This window comes from Lampetra fluviatilis, chromosome 6, assembly GCF_964198595.1.
Source record: "Lampetra fluviatilis chromosome 6, kcLamFluv1.1, whole genome shotgun sequence".
Taxonomy (NCBI): domain Eukaryota; kingdom Metazoa; phylum Chordata; class Hyperoartia; order Petromyzontiformes; family Petromyzontidae; genus Lampetra; species Lampetra fluviatilis.
In genome coordinates this window covers 14,493,109-14,517,516 of record NC_136280.1, presented here as the reverse complement: position 1 = coordinate 14,517,516, position 24,408 = coordinate 14,493,109, and the positions used below count along the sequence as shown (strand labels likewise).

General features: G+C 47.7%; 1 protein-coding gene across 1 annotated transcript in view; it reads right to left on the bottom strand.

Annotated features, from left to right (window-relative positions):
• Window positions 1-24,408, bottom strand: part of LOC144933190 (formin-binding protein 1-like) — a 53,998-nt gene that overhangs the window by 8,370 nt on the left and 21,220 nt on the right. Inside the window, exons 3-11 of the mRNA XM_078857818.1 lie at window positions 13,567-13,623; window positions 10,551-10,698; window positions 9,847-9,909; window positions 7,536-7,634; window positions 6,095-6,223; window positions 5,801-5,947; window positions 5,111-5,257; window positions 2,152-2,261; window positions 431-563 (exon numbers count right to left, since the gene is read on the bottom strand). Coding sequence (XP_078713944.1) covers window positions 431-563; window positions 2,152-2,261; window positions 5,111-5,257; window positions 5,801-5,947; window positions 6,095-6,223; window positions 7,536-7,634; window positions 9,847-9,909; window positions 10,551-10,698; window positions 13,567-13,623 — 1,033 coding nt within the window. The remainder of the gene's footprint in view (window positions 1-430; window positions 564-2,151; window positions 2,262-5,110; window positions 5,258-5,800; window positions 5,948-6,094; window positions 6,224-7,535; window positions 7,635-9,846; window positions 9,910-10,550; window positions 10,699-13,566; window positions 13,624-24,408) is intronic.

The window sequence follows — 24,408 nt, the reverse complement described above, 5'->3', positions numbered from 1 at the left end:
GAGTGGACTGCAGAGCTTGGACAACTGCAATGTTGGCGCAGCCTCGTCACGTGGTCGCTCGCACTTCGAAGTAGTTTTTTTATTTTGCATTCCTGAAGAACACCGCATAATGGAAAAATGGCATGAAAAAATCATAACATGCGGTGAAGCACAGTCCGCAATAACGGCGTGAGATGCGCACGCAGGATGAACAAAGACTGAGGCGCTTGGGTAGCATCTAGAAGCATCCAGCAGCATCCCGCTGGGTGTGATGATGCTACGCTGAGGCAGCCGTACAACCGCTTATTCCAACTTGCACGACATACTTCAATACATTCATCGCGTAATATCCAATTTGCTTCACGGAGAACAAACTTCGTCACGGGATATAGACGATCACCGTCACGGGATACAGCGCAGCGCTCCGACCGCGGCACTACCGCTCCATTACCTCGTACTTGTGCAGCTCCTGTTTGAGCTTATCGAGTCGCAGCTTGTTCTCTTGGATCTGCGGGTCGAGGATGGCCGTGTCCCCCAGCTGCGGGTTCTTAGTGTACACGTCGCGCATCTTTTGCAGCGCCACGCTGCGACCCAGGCAGGACACATGCACGCACACGGAGCACAAATGCCCAGAAACAAAGACAACGATCCCCCACGTAGCCTTAACAGACTGTAGGAGCAAGTGCTGTTAGCGAGCACCTATTAAAGGCAAGCAAGTGGGTAAAGACACACACAGCTTCCTCGTAGCCTTACACGCTCGCCAGGGGCAAGGGTTGTTAGCGAGCACGTATGAAGGCAAGCACGTCACTCGTAGGGGATATTTGGCCAGCACCATGCCCGGCCACCTTTGTGGCACTAATTTAAGGCAAAGTCTACCTATGGCAGGCCCAAAACCGGTTCAGATATTCGTCAAAGATGTTGGCCATGAGCGGTAATCGAACTCGGGTCGCCGGATTCGTTGCGCTGCCTCCTGGCGAGTGCTTGCGAACCAACAATGGCGGTGCAGCACAAAAGTATTGGGCAGGTAATGACTCATCCACTCAGACGTTCGATTAATCGCCGCGATTCGATGAAATAATCGATTCTTTCGTCTCAATCTTAATCATCTCATTTAATTTGGTTATGGTTGGTTTTTTTGGCCTCTTCATCCTGTTTTGTTTACACCATGAGCGTAAATGTCACATTTGCATATAAAAAAAAAACTTTTCATAATCCGATGAATGCATCTCGAAATTATCCCTTTCCCACTCATTGGAACAGAATAGGAAGTAATAAGCCACGCGGGAAGGCGTGTGGCGTAGTTTGGCACCAGCTATCATCGAGTATGATCATGTCGCTATGGTTCGCTGTGGTAAGTACAATGTCTTTAAAATAACGGCGCTAAGCTTCTCTCACTAAAATTAACGCCAAACACTTGCGCGTTCCGAGATTCCGTGGTGAACGGGACCCACCCTATAACTTGCAGACATCTCGGAACGGGAAAGCGTTAAAAATCCGTTTTTATTGATGGATCAATACTTGCTTACAAAGCTTTACTGGAATTTCCATGAATGGCTCATGGCCACCTACAGAGTAAAGTGCTGGCCCCATGCTCCGTTGAGTATGGGGGCATTCTTTAGCTTGATTCAGTACGCACTGTGGTGGCTTCTATAGAGTTCTAAATGCCAATGTTGAGTTCCTGCTAGTAGCCACGAGAGGGCTTCAGGAGAGAGAGTTCGTGTCGTTTAACTATTCCTCCTCCACTGTATGAGCATAGACTACAGTGGCTCACGACACGGTCCAAAGTTTGGGTTGCATGGCCGCAGTCGCACTGCTGTGGCTTATGGCTTTAATTTTCCCTTCATGAAGGAGATGTGTGTATTTGCCTTTTGATGGTTACAGGGGTGTCTTTGAGAAATATCCAAGTCAGGAGGTGCTTTTTTGGGTCTTGAAATTAGGTGTTTATTCCGCTGTTCGTCAGAGTTTTTCTGGAGCTGGGTGAGATTCTAGGATGGTGACTGCACGATCCCACAAGGGGGGAATCAGGACTTGAGCAGCAGCGAGATACATCGTTGAGGTCTTGGGTTGATGGGTACGGATGTTGTTGGCAAGAAAACGTGTAAATCGTGTGAAATAGCACGTGTGCGAACGAGACCGTACAATAGTTTCCATTCACCGCACATGGACACGCACCTCTGGTCCGACTCCTTGGCGATGTCACGGTTTAATTCATCCATCTTGTGCTGCAGCTTCTTGCGCCTTTGTTCGGGGGGCAGGTGGCTGAAGTCTTCGGCTGGGGGGCCCTAGACACGTGCACACACACACACTCAATATGGTTGGCGCAATATGGCAATTACATATTTAAAACCATTCAACTAAATGATGAAACTTTTTTTATTGTACCAGGTAAGGCCCACTGAGCTACGTAGCTCTTTTTCAGCAGAGACCTGGCCACAAATGACAGCTCAACAAAAACTGGCTTGTCACGTGGACATTTATAGCAGCCAAATACCCAAAATCACTTGGCTGAAAATCAAACTCAGGTGACTGGGTTCATAATGCCGTGCATGAATCACGACGCAAACAATGTTCCACACTGACCAACAGAGTGTTGAGGCAAGTGCTGTTAGCGAGCCGCACAGATGAAGGCCGGCACGGCACACGAGCGAGTGGGTGGCCAGCACCACGCTCGGCCCCCCTTTGTGGTACTCATGTAATGCCCGGCTCGTAGTGGTCAAAACGTGCCGATAGACACGGAGCTAAAATTTTAATAAAAAATGCGCAGTGTTATTGTGATTGGCAAAACACCAACAATGCTGAATAATAGCCTGCAGGTTCCTCATTTGGGCTTCCACACAGCGACAGTCCATTAAGCATGCCAACGTTGGGATGTGGATGGAACCATTGGCCCAACATTCCATGCTTATTGAGATGGCCTCCCAAGTAAGAAAACCTGGCAGGACATTCCTGAAAAAGTGTCTTGAGACTCCGTGAGACTTTCTTTCATCATAAAAAAAGCGACATGAAGCCAAACCGGAACTTCTCAGAACACAAATCCTTTCTATCAGCATGGTTCCTATTCCTATTCTACAATGTCTCCACAGAAGGGGAATGGCAGTGAAACGTGCGCTGCAGGACGGATAGGTTTCACACAGGCACCTCTCTGCACTTACACTAGGGATTTCCTGACAAAATATTCATAAAATAACCAACTCGTAAATTGAAAGTGTTACCAAATAGCAATTATCCATCAAATGAGTGCTTTGCAAATATTTTGCAGAGTAGTCGATGCCATGATGATGTTATGGCATCATGACCTTCGTAGTTATGCTAAGTAATTTAGTGTAACTGACACTTGTAAATACTATGCTGCCCACCATCAACAACCCACACAAACTGATTACTGTACACGTGTAGCGTTTCAACCTGGAGCGACAAGTTCTGCTAAGCAAGCGCCTATCAAAGACGGCAAGGATAAACGGTGGGTGCTGTGGTCAGCACCACACACACGCAACAGCAACAAGAACAGCCGCCATTCACCACCAAGTGGCAGGACGTTTAGGACAGAAGGCTCACTGACAGGATGGCATGGGATAGACCCAGGTGTGACACACACAGACAAAGATCCCCCGTAAAGCCTTCACAAACTGTCGGGGCAAGTGCTGTCAGCGAGCACCTATGAAGGCCGGCACGGCATACAAGGGGGGTGGGTGGCCAAGCACGACGCCTTTGTCTCCCGAGTGGCAATATTTACACACTGCACAAGGTACTCATTTGAGGCCGAGTCAACCTCGGAGAGGCCCACAACCAATTCAGATAATCGTCCCTGGTGTTCGCTGTGAGCGGGAATCGAATTCAGGTTGCCGGGTTTGTAGGGCAGCACACCAACCGCTACACTACCGCACATGCTCACACAAAGGAAAAGATCTCCTGTAAATTCTAGATTTGAAGTTTTCGTGACTGCAAGGATTCATACTCTTTGGTTTTTCGGTAAAGTCACGTAGGCAAACAAATTAATTTAATTCAGTTGTTTTTTCTTTTTAATTTTTACCTACGTGACTTTACCAAAAAAAACAAAGAGTATCTCCCATAAAGCGTTAAAAGACTTGTGCAGTTAGCAAGCACCTATGAAGGTTGGCACGGCACACGAATGCTAAAATTTTACACACTGCACAAGGTACTGATTCGAATCAACCTCGGGGAGGGCCAGGTCTGGTTGAGATAATCGTCACTGGTGTTGGTCACAAGCGGGAATTGAACTCGGGTGGCCAGGTTTGTACAACAGCACACGAACCACCAGTGGCGGCTCGTGAAATCGCCACTAGGTGGGGCTGTTGTGCGTGACCTCTGAAAAGATGGTGTTCTAATTAAGAAAAACCTCGTTATGTTATTGGCCTTCCCGTGAAAGTTATATAACTGTCTTATCTATCGACGGTAGGCATTTATAAACAATACGAAACAAAACAACAAAGCACTCAAATGCTGTCCCCATGGCCTTCAAGTCCACACTACACAACCCCTTTGACACTGCCAAAAGCCTAAAGAACAATTAAAGATCAGGAGCCAGTTGCTTGACATTCAACTTCTCCTGAAAAGTCATCCTTCAAATGTAATATTCGGAGTGGCTCCACAGTGTTCGTTGCTAATTCTTTCTTCGCTGCACCTGCTTGCCATCACCATTGCTGTTGTTTACTTCTAGAGCGTGTAGGCCGCGACCTCCTATATTTGCACACTGCAACTTAGTGTTGTGACATCGTCTCATTACAGCCATTAGCGCCTTTTTCACCACCCTGAATGGGTCTTAAAGGGCATGGTTAGAATGTGAAGCTAATCGCAATGAATGAAGGAATATCTCTCACTTGGACACCTTCACAGCCGCCGAGACCTCCGCGAGGCACAAATCAGACTGTGGTGCTGCAGGGGTTTCTACTATGAACAACTTAAAATGTGATATTTATTAGGCAATTCACGTTGAAAGAATAATTATATTTAAAAAAAAATTGAACAGCAAAATAATCGACACAAAAGTATTTTTATTAGAAAAATAATTTATCATCTCCAGCTGCTTGGTGGGGCAGTGCCCCAATGCCTCTAGTGGACGAACCATGCCTGCTAATCACAACTCTACCCCTCTCCATGTACACACACACACCTTGGTACGTTTCCAGGGCCAAAGAATAAGCTTCCCTTTGCCAGATGCTCCCAGGTCATGTGACCCCGCCTGGCTAAGATCTTCGAAGGAGACGTCGCCTGGAATCTGGAAGCCTGACTTGTAGGCCTCGATGACTCGCTGTGCATCCTGAGCAGGCAAATGCAAAAAAAAATACAACAGAGAAAGTCGGGCGAGTTTAACAATAATGCATTGCAGATCACGACACGACACTGATACCACAATCGGGATCAAATAAAAAACACAACAGAACAACGCCGCACCACTTGATGCGCTATGGTAGGAAGGAATCAACTCGCAGTCTAAAGGTTAGGGGTCAACTAAGCCCATCATCTCTCTTTAGTAAATACAATACCTTTTGTGGGAAGTCAACAGCATAGATTGTTGGGAGTTTCAAAAGTGGGGACCCTATGGCTACGGAGAGGCCGGTCCCCGCCATAACAATGTGGAATTTTCAACACAACTATGCATGCATGTATGTTGAACTTCTTTCGCACCGTACGTAGCCAACCAAGCTAATCGTAAGTGCGGGGGAAGGACAACAAACGAAACACAAAAAGCTGTTCTAAGGAAATGAGTTTTCAACCTAGATTTAAAATTGCACGTGTGTGCCATATGCATATGCGTAGCTGTACGCGTCTGCGCGCGGTCGCGCAATGTGCCGGTACGCACCGTGTCGGGCTGCACCGAGTCTGCCGCCTTCTTCATGCCCTCGACGCACTTGGACATAATGGGCAGCACCTCCTGCTCCCTGGAGGCGGTGATGGTGAGGGCGGCGCCCACCGCGCTCACCCTCTGCCCGTCGAGCTCCTGCAGGGACTGCACGCACACGCGGGGGGGGGGGGGGGGGAGGGGGAGCAAGCGTTCGGCACGAACGCGTTACTGACAATACCTCCCACCCAAACGCGCGCACGCGCGTGACGTGACGGACGCACGCGGCAGCGCGGGGGCCGGGCGCGCGGTCACCTTCAACACGCCGGGCATGATGGTGAAGTAGTGCTTCTTCTGCTCTTCGTTGAAGGTGGCGTGCAGCATCGCGTAGTCGGCCTTGCTCTCGTCGTGCGCACGCTGCCTCTGGGCGGCCTGCTGCTTGGCCTGCACACGCACACACGCGAGTCGCCATTGAGCAGCCCGGCTCAATATTTACGAAAATTATACAATGTACACTCGTTTAGCGGCATCTAAATGCAACCTCACCTCCGGACGCTTTCACCAGGTGGGTGGGGGAGGGAAATAAAACCTGACAATGAGCTGTCTGTTCGTGAAAACAAGCATGACCTTAAGTCTCAACTGCACAGAGTTCAAGAGGAAGAGAATTGCCGGCAGCAGGAGCAGAAGCTGAGAAGGAGCGACAAGCAATCAATCAATCATCGAACATCGGGCCGGTTAAACCACTGCTTTTGTCGGCGATCGCAATGAAGGCATCGAGGGGAAGCATTGGCGGGGAGAAGTGGGGGTGGAGTTTTGAAGCGTGCTGCAGAAGGAGACCGTCACGCATCGTGTGGGCGGCAAGAAGAACCCACACGGGTAGGGCCCGACGAGTAATCAGCGAGATAGAAGGACACAGAGATTAGGTGGGCCGGGAAAACCTGGGGCAGTGTTTTGGACTTTTGGTAAAGTGGAGGGAAAATGGAACGGAGGTGGACAAGAGTCTAGGATAGACAGACAGCGTTGTAAATGTAACCGTTTGGAAAGTACACCGATGTTAATGTGAATCTCAAAATCCGGGTGGAGTTGCTTCATCATCATCAAGGTCACAAAACGACTGAGAGGGGGAGAGGAGGAGGGAACCTTCATTAGATTTGCTTTAAAAAAAGTCAGAGCAGGGAGTGGCGCACATCCCCGCTGGTAACCCTAAGCCGTAGGAATATTCCACATTCCCATAACCCGGACCAATCCTAACGGGTGACCACTACCGACTTAGCATAGACTGGTACTGGCTTGGTCCAAACTGCATGGAGCATGGGCCGAATTATAAATGTGGACTTTGAAATGTGATATTATATCTGCGAGGTTAACCTCCAAGCCAATATTAATGGGTATTTTATTAAATCGTAAATGTTTAAGGTTACGAGTTAAAATTCCATTCGAGAATTAATTTCGCCCATCATTTCACCTTTCTTAGATCGAATCAAAACAGGTACCACTTTGTGGGAAGTCAATAAATGGTTCGATGTAGAAACCGGCCCCCTCTACCAGTGACTCAGCGTTGTGCTCCTTTTCTTGAGTGTTGCGGCTTTTAGAGTTTTTTTTATTTACCGTGCAAAGCATCACCGAGTTTCAGGACTAAAGCGGGTTTCCGCTAAGGACATATCCACGGATAAATGCCTTACCCTAACACCACACCTCTGAACCACGTTCGTTTTGGAAGATCATTCAGTTACTGCTTACACAGGCTCTCCCTTACCTTATCAATCTCAGTCTTGATGCCTTCCGATTCCGTTTTCTCCAGGAGCTGCTGCGCTTTCTCCCACTCCCGGAATTCCCGCTCGTACCGTTTCCTGGCCTGCATCGGAAGCACGTGACACGCACGACATTATATAGGCGCACGTAAATACATGCGCTTGAGAAAATATGCACGCTCTCAGGTTCAAGGAATTGATTTCAGTTGGGAAGGCCCCGTTGAGCTAAAGCCAATGGTTCTCTAGCTTTTTTGGCTACTGTACCCCTTGGTTGAATTTCGTTTCAACCGAGTATGCCCCCTTGTTCTGACCCAACATGGTTCTGAGAAAGAAAAAAAAAGTATGAATCATGAAACAATTGTTCATTTTGTGAGGTATATCCTAACTAGCTTGAAACTGCAAGTGAATAAAACGAAGTTAAACGGACGCTCTGCATGCGTGACGTAATTTGTTCGCGCTCGCTGATGACCCTTGGAAACCCCGTCGTTTGCAATCAATGAGCTAAGAAAGGCCTTTTATATCGTTATAGGTTATCATATGGGATTTACATTTTATCGTAGTTACTTTACATTGGCAGATTCATACGTGATTATTACACACATTTCTAAATCACCTCGCGTAACCCTGGGACATTGCCACGTACCCCCAGGGGTCTGCGTAGCCCCGGTTGAGAATCACTGCGCTAAGCGGCTCTTTTACAAGGACGGCCAGGGATATCCGAGGTCATCGCCAGTGATTGCAGTTACAGGACATCACAAGGGTGGACGGAATGTGCAAACTAACAAGAGAAAATAGCAACAAATTTAGACCAAAGGCAATAAATAGTATTTATATATACAAATAAAAAACAGTGCCAAAAATATCGTCATGTATGGATGTAAATAAACTGTACATACAGCCTCAGGTATAACAGAGCTTGGTTAAAGCATTCATGTGTGTTGAACTTCTTTCGCACCATATGTAGCCAACCGTGCTCATCGGAGGTGCGGGGGAAGGACACCAAACTAAGGACAAAAAGCAGTTCTAAAGAAATTAGTTTTCAATCTACATTTGACAACTAATTTCTTCAGCAGTTTTCAATTCACAGCAATAGTGGCAGAGGTTATCCTGCAGCATGGGCTTAACACACCTGGATAACAAGGGTGAATTTTTAAGATTAAGGTTGGTTACACGTGCGAACAATATTCAGGTAGGAACACCAGTTCCACACTGCCCACCAGGGATTATTTGTCTGTCTGTCGTGCATAGCCACGCCCTCGATTTGTATTTCATAGAGCGCTTCGGGCGGGCTCAGCACCACGTGACGCGCCGCCCCACGCAGCTTGCGCCGCGTGACACGGATCGCACGAATGCGCTGTCCAACCAAGTTCCTACCTGCCCACTCCGAAGGAACGTGTTAAGAAACACCGTTCAAGCCGGGTGGCGGTGGTGGCTATGCAGGTGGTTGCCTGTAATCCAGCACTGCGGAGGCAGCAGCGAGGATTGATGGATAACCGGACAAAATGTTGGGGAAACTCCCTTTTCCTTGGGCATCTCGGAGGGAGACGTACCCTGGCTCACCTGGAGAATTCGGTACAGAAAATGTGGACTGCCTGCTCCTGTTCCATCTCTATGGGATTCTTCTCCGTGTGCCGAGGCCTCCTCCCGAATGTAAACTCTTATGAACTGGATGAAAACATCTTGATATATGTAGAAGATCACAGAGCTTGGGCAATTGTCGGCACCAGATCACCGCCTCGCTGCTGCCTTTCGAGCGCGTCTGTGGTTCCTTCTCGTGCCTCCGATTCGTTCTCTCTCACCGAGAGCATATACAAGTTGAAATTAGTTTTGACTATCTATGGTGTACAAATTGTTAAAAAAATAATGCAAATTCCGGTCATTCCCTTAGCGGCTTTTGGCTAACCATCGAATATGGACGGTCACTACAGCGCTTTCAGATGCGCTTCTGCCGCCGTCTGGAACGCTTTTCCTTCCAATATTAGGAAGCCACTGGAGCTATGCACTTTTAAATCATCTAGATTGAAAACTATTTCTTGAGAACTGCTTTTTGTGTTTAGTTTGTTGTCCTTCCCCCGCGCCTCCAATTAGCACAGTTAGCTACGTTAGATGCGAAAGAAGTTTAAAATACATACACACGTTAAGTCATATGCAGCAGTGAGAAAATTAACCCACTCACACAGATGGGCAGCAGTTGCAGTATGTGAGTGTGACCAATGCTTGCTGGCCTTCTCTCCCGTGCGTAAGCATATGAAAGTATGTTTTTGACTGCTGTGGACGTGCTGCTGCTGTTGTTGCGAGTGTAAGCTTGTATCTCACCACTTCAAGCTGCTTTCCACAATTCTCCAGGTTTTGCTGATAGCGCTTTCCATCCATTAACATCTAAAATGCACGCCCAGAAACATGCACACAAACACGCACGCGTGCACACACCACAGTTAGAGACAGAGAAGTGCTTCAACGCACCTGCAAATCCATTCTCACGTACGCCGTCCGGCTCCACAGGTGAAGGTACGGGATGACACGAGGTGGGGCTCACAGATCGGAGATTTGAGATCGGAGCTGGCACCCACGGTGCTAATACTGGCTACTCGCTTAATTTGGGATATTCCATCTGGGAAAATGTTACATTTCGGTTTACTTGACATGTATGTGTGTGTAAGCATGTGTGAGCATATATTTTATATTGTGGGGAGCGGTAGTGTTGCGGTTAGCGCGCTGAGCTGCAAACCCAGAGATCCGACTTCGATTCCCGCTCGCAGCCAACACCAGTGATGATTATCTGAACCGGTCCTGGGCCTCCCCTAGGTCGACTCAGCCTCAAACGGGCACCTGGTGCAGCGTGTAAACATCACCACCGGGGAAATAAAGGTGACCGGGCGTGGCGTTGGCCACCCACCCCCGCGTGTGCCATGCCTGCTTTCATAGGTGCTGGTCGCTAACAGCACTTGCCCCAACAGTCTGTTAAGGCTATACGGGGGTCCTTTGCATGCATATCGTGTGTGAGTGTGCATGCCTCTCACCGTCTTGCGCTCGTGCTTGACCGTCGTGTGCACACGCAGCAGCTCCGTCGCGACCTTCCCCATGAGCGTCTCGGCCACGAGCTCCCTCTGGCCCGCGAAGTCTCCCACCTCGTTCGTCAGGTTCTCCATCGCGCACACGTACGTGTACCTGTGCCGGACACGCGCACGGGATGACGACGTTGAGGAAGAGGAGGTGGAGGAGATGGCGCCACTCACTATTAAACTGATTAAACTATTTTCTATTGTACCAGGTAAGGCCCACTCAGCTGCATGGCCTCTTTTTCAGAAGTGACCTGGCCATAAATGATAGTTCAACAAAGTGGCTTTTCACGTGGAAATTTAAAGCAGCCAAATAGTCTAAACAAGACGTGATGTTCATTCGAAATGTGAAGGGGGAAACCGGAGGACCTGGAGAAGAAGCTACACGACCACAAGGAGAGAGACACGCAAACTCCAAATAAACAGGTCGGGATCAAACCCACAACCTCCTGTATACCAGGCGAGGTAGTTAACACATTTCGCCAACGTGGTGAGAGACAGCACAAGGAAATCAAATACTTTATTCGTTAACGTCACCAAATCATATTTCACGGGTCCCGAGGGGGAATTGACCAGTGTCACGAGGCGGACACTAGATGGCGCTATATAAAGGTCACTGAATTTGCTGCCATGATTGTTAAGTGTTCTCTCCCACCACGTTAATGGGTCTTCTCCGGGTACTCTGCTTGTTCCTCTCAAATGCAAAATACTCAATGTGCAAATTATAAAGACGCAGATTGCAGATATCACCCTGCTGGGAAAAAGTATCGCGACGTGTTGAACGTTTCCTAGACGAGAAAATAATTACCTTATTCTTTAGTTATTTCGGTAAAGTCACGTGGGTATAAAATACAAATAAATTAAAAATAAATAAATTCAAATAAAAAATTAAATAAAAATAAATCATATCACGACGTTTTGGAAGCAACACAAGTCTCCGTCATCAGGTGGGACAGCCACAGCAAGAAATAATTTAATTTATTTTTATTTTATACCTACGTGACTTTACCGAAAGAACGAAATAGTATGAATCATTGCAGTCACGAAAGCTTAAGATCTCGATTAAATTACCGTAATATCATTATTGTCTTCCGAAGCAATATCATGGGGCCCGAAACCTTCTCTTCTCCATATTCTTGGGTTTTTTTCGGTAAAGTCACGAAGGTAAAAAATTAATAAAAATAAAATAAAAATGAAATAAAAATCACGACGTTTTATTTTATTTTACTTTTATTCATTTTAATTTTTTACCTACGTGACTTTACCGAAAATCCCAAAAATATGAATCCTTGCAGTCACGAAAGCTTCAAATCTAGAATTAATACCTTCTCTTCTCCCTTTATTCCCTCTCACATTGAACTGCAACCAGGCAATGAATCTAGGCAAGATTTTGTGGCCTACTTCTAAAGGCTCTGACCAAACATATTAAGGCATTTCAATGATACAATAAGTGCTGATCATATATGTATGTTGAACTTCTTTCACACCGTACGTAACCAACCGTGACAATCGGAGAAGGGGGGGGGGGTAGGACAACAAACCAAACACAAAAAGCAACTATCAAGAAATCAGTTTTCAATCTAGATTATTTAAAAGGGCATAGCTCCAGTGGCTTCCTAGTATCGGAAGGAAGAGCGTTCCAGACAGCCGCAGAAGCGCATTCGAAAGCGCGCGATGCGGCGACCGACTTTGTTCGATGGCTAGCCAAATGCCACTGCTGCGAGGATGACTGGAGGTCGCGTGACGGTTTATGCTCATTGACGAGATCCGCGAGGTATTATGGTTCATTTGTGGCAAGCACTCTGTGTATAATGAGTGAATTGAAGTACGTCTTTAAATATGTAAAGGTACAGCCCTGCAACTACGTGACCACTGCTGGTGGATGGGCCTCCAACAGAGGGAGCTCCATAAAACGCCTCTCTCGGGGGTGTATTTGGTCTACTCTTCCACACCGGTGGAACCCACACTTTACCCCCACCGCACACGACCTGCCGTACCGCGGCGTAACCCACTCATAGGTGGAGTTAAGCGGTCGTGAAGAAGGGGAGGGGGAGGATCTAAAAAAACTTGCACCGTTGTTTCAACCGCTGTGACGGGAGAACAACTTGGCAGCCTTTAGATCGCAAGTCCAAGGGCACGTCCCCAAACGTGCAACGTGACCGGGACGCAATCAGGAACCTCCTCCGATTACCACAACGGCGCCTTTTCCATTCACCGTAAATACCGGCAGTCCCTTGTTTTTGCCAGGAACAGGGGGCCTTTGCCAAATGTTGGCGCTATCGAATCCTTTCCAATCGTTTCACAGAAGCCTCGTACGTAACAAGCCTTTTCGTCGTCACGTTCTCGCCGCTTTTTCGACGACGCGTCAATTTTCGGACCACAAGCACAACTTTTTTTATTTCCGGCGGGAAGCAAAGCCGGCGCCTCCAGGTGCATAACCCAGGTCCCTCCATTGCGCAGGTCTTGCTGGGGCAAAGTCTAGGCTGCACAGACATTGACACCGATGCCCATAAGAATGAGTGACCTTAACAGCTCCTTAACGGCTCCACAGCCACCCAGCAAAATTCCAAGCCTCCCTCTCACAGCTCAAACGCGCGGGAGTGTTTATTGAGAGACGGCAAATGAATGAAATCTATTTTTTCATCTTTCCCTGACTCGTGATAATGATAATTTCAGTTTTAAACGGCATCATACATGTGATTGATTCTCACAACACTGTCCAGTAATTACATATATGTATAAAAAAAAGTCTGACTAAGGGCTAAAATCCTATTTATAGCAATTAAGAAAATGAAATGCTCAGAAAATATAAATGAATAAACAAATCAAGAAATGGCGGTTAAAAAAAAAAGTTATGAACAACAAAAGCAGTTATCACAACAGAGGTATTAAAAATAATGTGTGGAACAATTATGGACACAGCTCTTAGCTTCTCACACCAGCAAGAGGAATTAGTTCACAGAGTGGCTTAACGTACCGAATCTCATCGTCCTCCTTCGAACTTTTCTTGGGCTGGTATTTCTTGACAAGTGATCTACGCGAGCGCACACACACACACAGCAACAGTTATTAGAAGCAGAAATTGAAGAGGAATACACCGTGCGAGGTTGGCTGGCTCGGTGGTAGCATATCCGCAACTTATCAACGAGACGTGGAATGAAGGCGTCAGCTCATCATCAGGCATGCTCAATCCACTGCTGGAAGAAGGCCTCCCCCAGCGGCCACCGCCATCTCTCACGGTGCTGCGTCGCGAAGATCCATCCAGCACCTGCACATGAAGTGAGTTTGTTGCTCCATAGACAACCGTTCCTTGGCTGCCACTCGGTTATTAGTTTCGACCGTCGTCCACCATCCTATCTAGCCGTGACGCGTTCTGCCCAAGCCCCACTTGATTTTCTTAACCTGTTTCGATGACGTACGTGCACATCATAAAAACAAAACCGGAAGAAAAACTCAAATAAAACAACTTTATCGGTACCGAGGCTCCCACAAGGCCATGCGGGAGGGCGTGTGGCAGAGTTTGGCGCGAGCTATCGTAGAGTGTGGTTGTGTCACTACAGCCCTCTGCGGTGAGTACAATGTCTTTAAAAACAACGGCTCTATGCCTCTCTAAAATTAATGCTAACAGCTTGCGCGTTCCGACATTCAGAGGTGAACGGGACACTCACCCTGCAACTTGCAGAAGCCGGCGATGATGACGGTGCTTATTCTGGGATCTTTCGGTAAAGTCACGTAGAAAAGGAAAAATAAAATAAAAAAAATAAAAAATAATAAAATTCTCACGACGTTTCGGCCACAACACAAGCAGCCGTCCATTGGGTTGTGGCCGAAACGTCGTGAGAATTTTATTATGCTTTATTTTTATCATTTCATTATTTCCCTTCTGCGTGACTTTACCGAAAGATTCCAGAATATGAATCCCTGCAGTCACGAAAGCTTTAAATCGAAAGATGAGGGTGCGATCAGACTCATGTCATGAACACCGGAAATTTAAACTACTAACCCTAAACTTCCCACTTGAGTCGCTTCTAGAGACATCTCTTATCCAACACTTAAATGGCACAAAAAAACTAATATAATTTTTTTTGTATTTTACCAGGTAAGGCCCACCGAGCTATAAAACTATTTTTTTTATAAGCGACCTGACCACAAATGATAGCTCAACGAAGTGGCTTATCACGTGGAAATTTTCTGCGGCCTAATACTCTAAACGCACGTTTCTAAGTGTGGAGGCAAAAAGCGGAGGACCCGGAGAAAAGCTCACGCGACCACAGGGAGAGTGAACATGCGAACTCAACCTATCAAGGCATCGTCGGGGTTGGGATCGAACTCCCCACCTGCTGTACATCAGGCGAGGGAGTTAACATCTCGCCAACAGGGCACTTTTTCGTGCTGTATAATGTATTTCTTCGGTTCATAATCATTGGTGACTTATCCGAGACCATCACCCCTGCCACACCGTGTGGCTCCATCTCTGTATGTTGAATTTTTTTCAAACCGGATATAGCCAACCATGCTAATCAGAGGTGCGGGGGAAGGTCAACAAACTAAAGACAAAAAGCAGTTTTAAATATGTATGTATGTGGCCCACAAACTGCCACCTCCAAGTCACAGGATTACCAGCGTGCACCACCACTTTCCAGTGACGACGATGACGATGACGACAACAACGATGACAACGACGGTGACATGGTCAGGCAGACTTAAAATAAAATCCCGAGGTACAACGAGTTTGCCGAGCGGGTGGGAAAACTACAGAAACATCCTGGCAGACATGGAACCGACCTGGAGCCAATGTTGGACCAACGGTTCCCAACCGAATGCCAACGTTGGCCCAAAGCTGCGCGTCTACCGGGATTGCGATGTCATGCAATTGTCCCTCAAACTCGCACGCCTGCAAGTACGCTGGCGATGAATGTCAAGAGCCGCCACCGCTACCGCGGAGCCAGAGGGTACGAGCCACACCGCACACAAGCATTCCTCAAATTCCACCACTTCTGCACTGTACAGCTTTGACGTCGTGACTACGGCGACGCCAGGGATTCACTCAAGCCCATCCTTCCCTGAGTGGCCGATGAAAAAAACGACTGCGGACAACGAATAGTGGTCATTCCGGTTTTTAAGCGTCGTGCAAACGTGGAATTTCCACCGCTGGACCAATGGATAGAGATTACCGCCGCATGACCTTACGCGAGTATATGGGAGGACATTGAATGTTTTGGGAGGACATTGAATGTTTTACTTGAGATTATGTCATCCTGCCAACAATTGCATAACCGCCACATTCCCCATACTTGTGCGTGCCGGGCACCCGAGTGGATCGGTGCCTGGGGGAGCTGTGGCGACCCCCAGTTCGATTTCCACTCGCAACAAATAACAGCGGCGAAGATTTGAACCGGTCCTGGGCCTCCCCGAGGTCGACTTGGCCTTAAATGAGATTAAGGTGGCCGGGCATGGTGCTGACCACCCGTCCCCTTGTGTGCCATGCAGGCCTTCATAGGTGCTCACGAACAGCACTTGCCCCAACAGTCTGTTTAATGCAGTATGGGGAATCTTTGTTGTTTGTATAGATGTACCATCACTTGCCTCTGCAGTGCCAGGCTGAATTGTCCTTAATGTTTAAGTGAGAAGCATTGGTATAGTAGACCACGCACATCAATTGGCGAAGTGGTGTTTATACTTGGCTAAGGTCTCCCTTGAATTGACTCGGCCTAAACTCAGTGACATGATGGGAGTGTGTAAACATCAGGAGTGGGGAGATTAAAGCGTGCCTGTGTATGGACACAACGAACTTTCACGCACAATGCCAGCCTTAATGGACGCTCACTGACAGCAAATGTTCCTGTAATCTACAAGGCTGATACTAGGGACCCGGGTTCCAGTCGTCGGCAAGTAACCTGCTTGCTCCCTTGCATGATCAACCAAACCCCAGTTTTCAGGACAATGGATTACAGGTGTGTCACTGCTGATGTTATCAACACAACTCAATGAGTGTTGCTTGAGATGGAGCCGCGTTAGAGTGGAGTCAAATGTGTCGACGCGTGATCCAAGTGTCTCATTTCACGTTGATTTAGTTTAACCAGCTGAGGATTTGAGACCAGTGAGAGTATCGTTTGCAAGAGTGACTACCGGGTCACCGAACTGGCATGAAAGTAAAACAAAGTACAGCATTGAGGCAAATAGAAATCAGAACACGAACAACAACAAACACCCTCACCTGGGGGAAAGGTTCTGGTGTGTGGAGTCACACTACCGAGAACCTGAAGCCTGACAGCCAAGGGATTGTTTTATAATCCATTTTGTGTAAATGGGGGTTAAGGTCGGGTGTCAACTCCACATTGTAGATGTTGAATTTTAAAAGGGGAAAAATCAAAGGCAGAGCTTCCCCCCTTTGGTTAAACGAGCAGTGGGGATCGCAAAGCCCGTGACGACTCCAAATTAATGGTCATGGAAACACAAGGGAACGTTCACAATTCGCAACTGTTGTTTTTTGGCCATGTGTAGGCGTATCATTCCAACAGCTGTCCACCCATTGCTGTTACATTTGTTGGAAATTAAGTTCTCAATAAGAAAAGTAATGGGCTGAAACTCATCTCTGTTGGAAGCCCTGAGCCAGTTGTGAAACTCCACATTCCATGGCAGGCGCCAGTCTACCCATAGAAGAACCACTACCATGAAGTGGAACTCATTTTATTGGCTCATGCCTGTGTCTCCGTATCTCTTGTTTGTATCTCCGTGTGTCTCCGTCTCTCTGTGCATCTCCGTCTATCTATGTGCCTCCATGTCTTTGTGTCTCCATGCCTCTCTATGTGTATCTCCATGTCTCTAAGCATATCTCTGTGCCTCTGTCGGTGTCTGTCTCTCTCTTTGCGGGTCTCTCCGTGTCTATCTCTGATCTCTGCATTAACGGTGTGAAGCGTGTGTTCAAAGTTACACGGGATCTCATAAAAATTATCACAATGAATAAACGTGTATAAAAGCCAAACTCACCCGAAAATTAAACCAGTTAAAACCACTCTCTGGTTCTTTCGGTAAGTCATGTAGATAGAAAAAATAAGAAAAGAGAACACGACGTTTCGGTCGCAACACAAGCGTCCGTCTTCAGGTGAGAAAAATGATCTGTTGTTGTGGCTTTATATAGGCATGGGAGGGGGGGGGAAGTTGTGTCGAGTCGTGGCTGGAGGAGTTCACGGGGGAGAGGGGGGGTTGTGGCGTGCAGGGACGGGTGGGGCTGGAGAAGTTAGCAAGTAAAGGAGCTCGAATTAGTAATCGGACGATGACAACCGGGTGGGTGAGTGAAAATCACAGCAGTTAAAACTTAGTGCGGTTCATCACATCCTTCCAATGATTGCTCAATCTGAATCCATCCTCTCGATTAAAGTTTTGTCTGTGTTCGTATATCTGGATGGCTTCATGAACAAATCTCTGATGGTGGCCCGAGGGTTTGCAGAGCAACTTGGTCTCGGAGAAAACAATGTCACGTGTGCCCACAGCGTTGAAACAATGATCCGCCACCGCCGAGGTGTTGGTTCTGCCGTGTTTCAAATCCGCTTTGTGTTCGCGAACCCGGTCTGAGACACGTCGCTTCGTTTCACCAATGTAACTGCTGCTGCAGACACAACTCAGCTTTATAGACACCAGGACGTTGCATGTCCGGAATCGCAACCTTCACCGATGGGATCAAATCACGGATTTTGTGTACCGTATTGGACCGAACTTGGATCTTGTGTTTGTTCAAGATTTTGGCAATCCTTTTTGGTGACCCCTGCTATGTAGTTTTCTCACCTGAAGACGGACGCTTGTTCTCTTTTATTATTTTTTCTATCTACGTGACTTTACCGAAAGAACCAGATAGCATGGATTCCTGCTGTCACGAAAGCTTCAAATCAACAGTTTTATGCAATCAGTTAACCAGAACCGCAACCGTCTATTAGCCTATATTGGACCGATTGAGCTGTGTCCAGTTTAACACGCAAGATTGAGGCGTCTCTACCTCAAACAGTTTATAGTTAAGCCAACCAAACCAGACGAGCTATCTGGTTCCAATACGCCGATCATTCGGCAGCAAATTCAAATTCTGGTTGGGGGTCGGCTCTGCCCCCAATCCTTCTCCAGGCTTGATCAAACGAACGCAAATTTGTTTGGGGAAGCAAACAGCAGCCAAGATAAGCAGCCACTGCCCCCATCCTCTACGCTCCACTCTGCTCCCACCATAGGAATGTAGAATTTCCAGCAGTGGTTCAATGCCAGCCATCTGAAATAGCAACATCCTGCTTCGTGCTTGTGCAGGAAGTCACCTGGTCAAGAACTATTCCAGGCACCTTGACTATCCCCCCCTCTGCCCTGTCTTCGTTAAGCCCACAGGCGGCGTTCCACAGGCTCCAGTCGGCGTGACGACGAACTTGAGTGGTAATTTCACTGCTCTTCGGCTGAGCACTCAGCTGCCAGATTTAAGAACGAGATAACCATCGTGCGGGCCCACGTTCCAGTCGCTCTCTGCTCCCTGCACGCACTCTCCACTCCAGCAAGCAAGGGCTTCCACCTAAGCCGGCAATCAACTTTCGATCAGTACAAAAGAAATCGCCCTTTCATTTCTGCTGCCCCTGTAATCTGTAAACTCCGCACAGCGACCCTCTGGAGAAGTCCAGGGCTTAACGCCTTTCTCTTATCCTCTTCCTTTTTACTACTATTACTACTATTTTTATTTTACCAGGTAAGGCCCACTGAACTATGTAGAAGAGACCTGCCCACAAATGATAGCTCAACGAAGTGGCTTATCACGTGGAAATGTATAGCAGCCAAATGCTCTAAACGCACATTGATTCTAAATGTGCAGGAAAAAACCGGATAAATGTCACGCGACCACAGGGGAGAGAGATATGCAAACTTTAAATATAGAGGCATCAGGATCGGGATCGAACCCATGAGACCTCCTGTGTACCAGGTAATTAACATCTCGCGTGATTTTGCCTCGTTTCATCTCAACGTCCGCGTCCCAAAAGGGCTCCACACTGCGTCTTGATACGCATTTGTGTTGGGCGCCATCTTAATCCACGTGTTCTAACCCCTCCAGTATCCGTACGTCACGAAGCCACCGGGTCAACAAAGTAAGCGGCCAGTGCCATTCGCGTGCCAAATGCATGAGACGCGCACAAAACAAATATCCCCCGTATAGCCTTTAACAGACTGTTGGGGTAAGTGCTGTTCGTGAGCACCTATTAAGGCCGGCACGACACACAAGGGGATGGGTGGTCAGCACCACGCCCAGCCGCCTTCATGTCCTCAGTGCTGATGTTTACACACCGCACTAGGTTTCAGTTTCATTTGATTTATTAATTCATTTATTTGGTATAGCTCTGTGAGCCATTCGGCTCTTGAATCGGGTGCCCATTTGTAGCTGAGTCTACCTAGGGGAGGCTCAGGACCGGTTCAGATAATCGTCATTGGTGTTGGTCGTGAGTGGGACTCGAACTTACGTCGTCGGGTTCAAAGCACACGCGCATACGGTAACGCTCACAGGCTCAGATATTACCTTGTTGAATCTTCCTTGCTGTTAGCTGACATGCAAGTCCAATATGTGAGTGTGTTTGTGCATGGGGAGTGATGGTGCAGCGGTTAGCGCACTGTGCTACAGACACGACGACCTGGTCGGTGTTCGATTCCCGCTCACAAACCAACATCGGTGATGAATATCTGACCTGGCCCGGAGCCTCGCCTAGGTGCACTCAGCCTTAAATATATACTTTGTGGGATGCGTGTGTAAACATCTGTATTGAGGAGACAAAGGTGGCCGGGCGTGGTGCTGGCCTCACAACCCTCCCTGGTGCGCCGTGCCGGCCTCAAAAGGCGCTCGCTAATAGCACTCGCCCCAGACGGTCTGTTAGAGGCTACCTGGGGGATATTTGTCTTGGTGAGAGTCAAGCCTGCACAGTGGTGAGAAGTCAGAAGCCGTTGGACAGGTTAGAAGGGATTTTTTGAGCGAGCAGACAAACACGTGCCCGGTAAACGTGTTGAAACACACACGGTTACAACTATCCTGACACACGCACGCACACGCGCGCGCGTATATATCTATGGTAAACCCAGATACACACAACTTAGACAAAAATCCCCCCATTGAGCCGCATAGACGGGGAAAGTGGCTTTCGAAGAGCAATGTGGTTCAGGAGCTAAATTTCAGTGTCGATGTTCGCTGGCCACAACGAGAGGGCTTCAGGATATAGAGTTCGTGGAGTTTTGAATAGATAAATACACGCATACGTTCGGACAAAGACAAAGATCCCACAGTATAGCCTTAAAACACGGTTGGGGCAAGTGTTGTTAACGAGCACATATGAAGGCCGGCACGGCACACGAGGGGGTGGGTGGCCAACACCACACCCGGCCGCCTTTGTCTCCCCAGTGGTGGTGTATAAGCACCGCACCAGGTACTCATTTGAGGCCGAGTCGACCTAAGGGAGGCCAAGGACCGGTTCTGATAACCGCCACTGGTGTTGGCCGTGAGCGAGATTCGAACTCGGATCGTCAGGTTCGTAGTGCAGCACGATACCGCTACACTACCAACTCCTCACATACACATAGACACAAACATATGCACACATACTCTTTGGTTCTTTCGGTAAAGCCAGCCACGTAGGTATAAAATAAATCACACATACACTCAGAGACACGTGCTCACATTTACACAGAGAAACACATGGACACATGCACCTACAAGTACAACAACAAATATGCAGAGAGATACAAAGACAAAGCTCCACCCTATATAGCCTTTAACACGTATGAAGGCAGACACCGCACACGTGGAGGTGGGTGGCCAACACCACACCTCTCCAGTGCCCATGTCGACACACCACGTCAGGTATTCATTTCAGGTTGAGTCGACCTAGAGAAGGCACAGGACCAGTTCAAACATCCGCCACTATGATTGGTCATGAGCGGGTAATCGAACTCGAGTTGCTGGCTTTGCAGGGCAGTGCGCTAACCACTGCGCCACCGCTCCCCACTGGGGATACCGACACAGACACAATTACTCAATTTGGACTGCACACATTTCTCAGAGTAATTTTACGTGCTATGAAGAAGAGCCATTGCCCAAAAACATCGAGTAATATAGATTTATTTACATTTAATTTTAGGGAGCATTATTAACGAATGTGTTGAGTTTTTTTTTATATATTATTAAGAGTTAGGGAGCGCCTATTAATACCAGCAACAAGACGCAGCTCACGCGTGTTGGGCCGCAGCGCGGAGTTATAATTTAGTCAGACGTAACCCTTACAATGGACAGCAGCGATTAGAAGCCTGAAACACCAACAACAACAAGGATGACATCTGTTAATAACGGCACGCTAAAGACGGAACGGATGTTTGCAGCGCCCCTGACCCGGGTTCAGTCAAACTTGTGCGCCAGTGAGTGCAGCGAGGAAGGGGGGGAGGGGTGGGTACGGGGAGACAACTGGAGTTCAACAAATGGACATCCTCCCCTTGCCGAACCCCTACAGCTTCAAACGAGCGTGCGACGGCGCCGACGTTGACGACAACGTGGAACGCAGACATGTCCGCACACACAAAGAGACACGCACGCACGCACACACACACAGACAGACAGACGTATAACAAAAACAAAGAGACAGAGCCCCCGTATAGCCTTGGACAGATTGTGGGGCAAGTGAAGTTAGTGAGGATCTACGAAGGCCGGCAGGGCACACGACGGGATGGGTGGCCAACACGCCGCCTGGCCGCCTTTGTCTCCCCTGTAGCGATATTTACACACCACGCCAGGTACTTATGTGAGGCTGAGTCGACCTAGGGGAGGTTCAGGACCGGTTCAGATATTCGTCACTGATGTTGGCCATGAGCAGGAATCCAACTCGGGTCGCCGGGTTAGTAACGCACCGCAGCGCGCCAACCGCTACACTACCGCTCCCCAGACACATGCACGCACACAGACAGACATATAAAGTAAAACTAAAATAAAGACACAGGGACCTCATGTAGCCTTTAACAGATTGTGGGGAAAGTGAAGTTAGTGAGGACCTTTCAAGGACAGCATGGCACACAACGGAGTGGGTGGCCAACACCATGCCCGGACGCCTTTGTCTCCCCAGTGCCAAAGTTTACACACCACACCACGTCGTCATATGAGGCTGAATTGACCGAGGGGAGCTTCAGGACCGGTTCAAATGTTCATCGCCGTTATTGGTCGTGAGTGAGAATCGAACTCGGGTGGCCGGGTTCGTAGAGCAGCACGCTAACAACTGCGCCTCCGCTCCCCCAATAAAAAACACCCACAGACATATATACACACAGACATTAAACATGCAAAATGCAGACATTCCCCATATATCCTATGTGGGCTGTTGGGGGAAATTATTTTGGCGGGCACCTATTAATGGGGGCCATGGTCTACTTAAGGACCTTGTGGCCAGCATCAAACCAGGCCGCCTTTGTCTCCCCAATACTGATGTATGTATACGCATCGCAGCAGGTGTTCCTTTAAGACTACGGCTACCCAGGGAGGAACCAGAAACAGGTCCAGATAATCGCCCTCTGATGTTGGTTGTGGGATCCAAACTCAGGTCGCCGGGTTTGTATCACAGCACGCTAACTGCTACACTGACAGGCAGACACCAATTTACACATGGACACACACAGGTAAACAGCGATGCCAAGAGACACAGGCCCGCACTTGGAGACACAGGCACATGACAATAGATACAGACACAAAGTGCCTCGGTGGCGAGATGTTAACTACCTCGCCTGGTTCACAAGAGGTCGTAGGTACGATCCCAACCCTGACACTTGTATATTTGAAGTTGGCATGTTCTCTCTCTCCGTGTTGGCGTGGATTTTTCTGCAGTTCCTCCGGTTATTCCCTCCACATTCGGAATCAACATGCATTCAAAGTATTTGGGCTGCTGTACATTTCCACGTGATAAGCCACTTCGTTGAGCTATCATTTGTGATTGCCAGGTCGCTTCTATATTCAGGTGCACACACATTGCCTATGGGGAGGACACAACACACAGTGTTGGGGAGAAGTAACGCATTACTCTCCGATCAAATTAACAAACTAAACAAACCGTAAACACTATCACCCCTTTTCCCGCGTGTGTGTATTCAGATGACAATTGTTTAAAATGTTCCGGATGATGATTTGTATCTGCGATAAAAACAAACGAAACTTCTTCCACAATCAATTTAGAGGGAGAAATTATTGTCCATAATCGATCTGATTATACGCTTTTATTTAACTCACTCTGTCTGTTGTCGTATCCTCAAAAAAATCTTGAAACTCAATTTTTACCCACTTCCCAATGTGCTGTCGACCGCAAATTTGGTATACTTATGTCATACTGGTGACAAAACTATATTCTATCACTAAAAATAAAACAAATATATTTTTAAACAATCTTTTATATATGTTATGTTTCGGCTTGGCTCTAATTGTCCACGCTTAACTGACGTTGGCTGTAAACCACCACGGCCCCTTACGCTATGCCAAGCTTCGGGGCCACTTCCTGGAGTTCTGCCATTACTCGTACGGTTCATTTCATTAAAGCGTGTTTAGAAAAAAGAATTTATAAATATTACTTATTTTTCAGGTTAGATCACATAAACCCGCCGCCATCCCACAGTCAATTAGTAAGGTTTGTTACGTGAACACACCGGTGTGTTGAAGAGTACACCAACAGCGTTTACAAATAATTAAGCCAGCAGCTTGAGGAGAGAAATATTAAAAGTAATTGGATTGAATAGAAAAAAACACACACTACTGAAACCGTTACAGCTGGAGTGCATTCGGTTGCAATTTTCG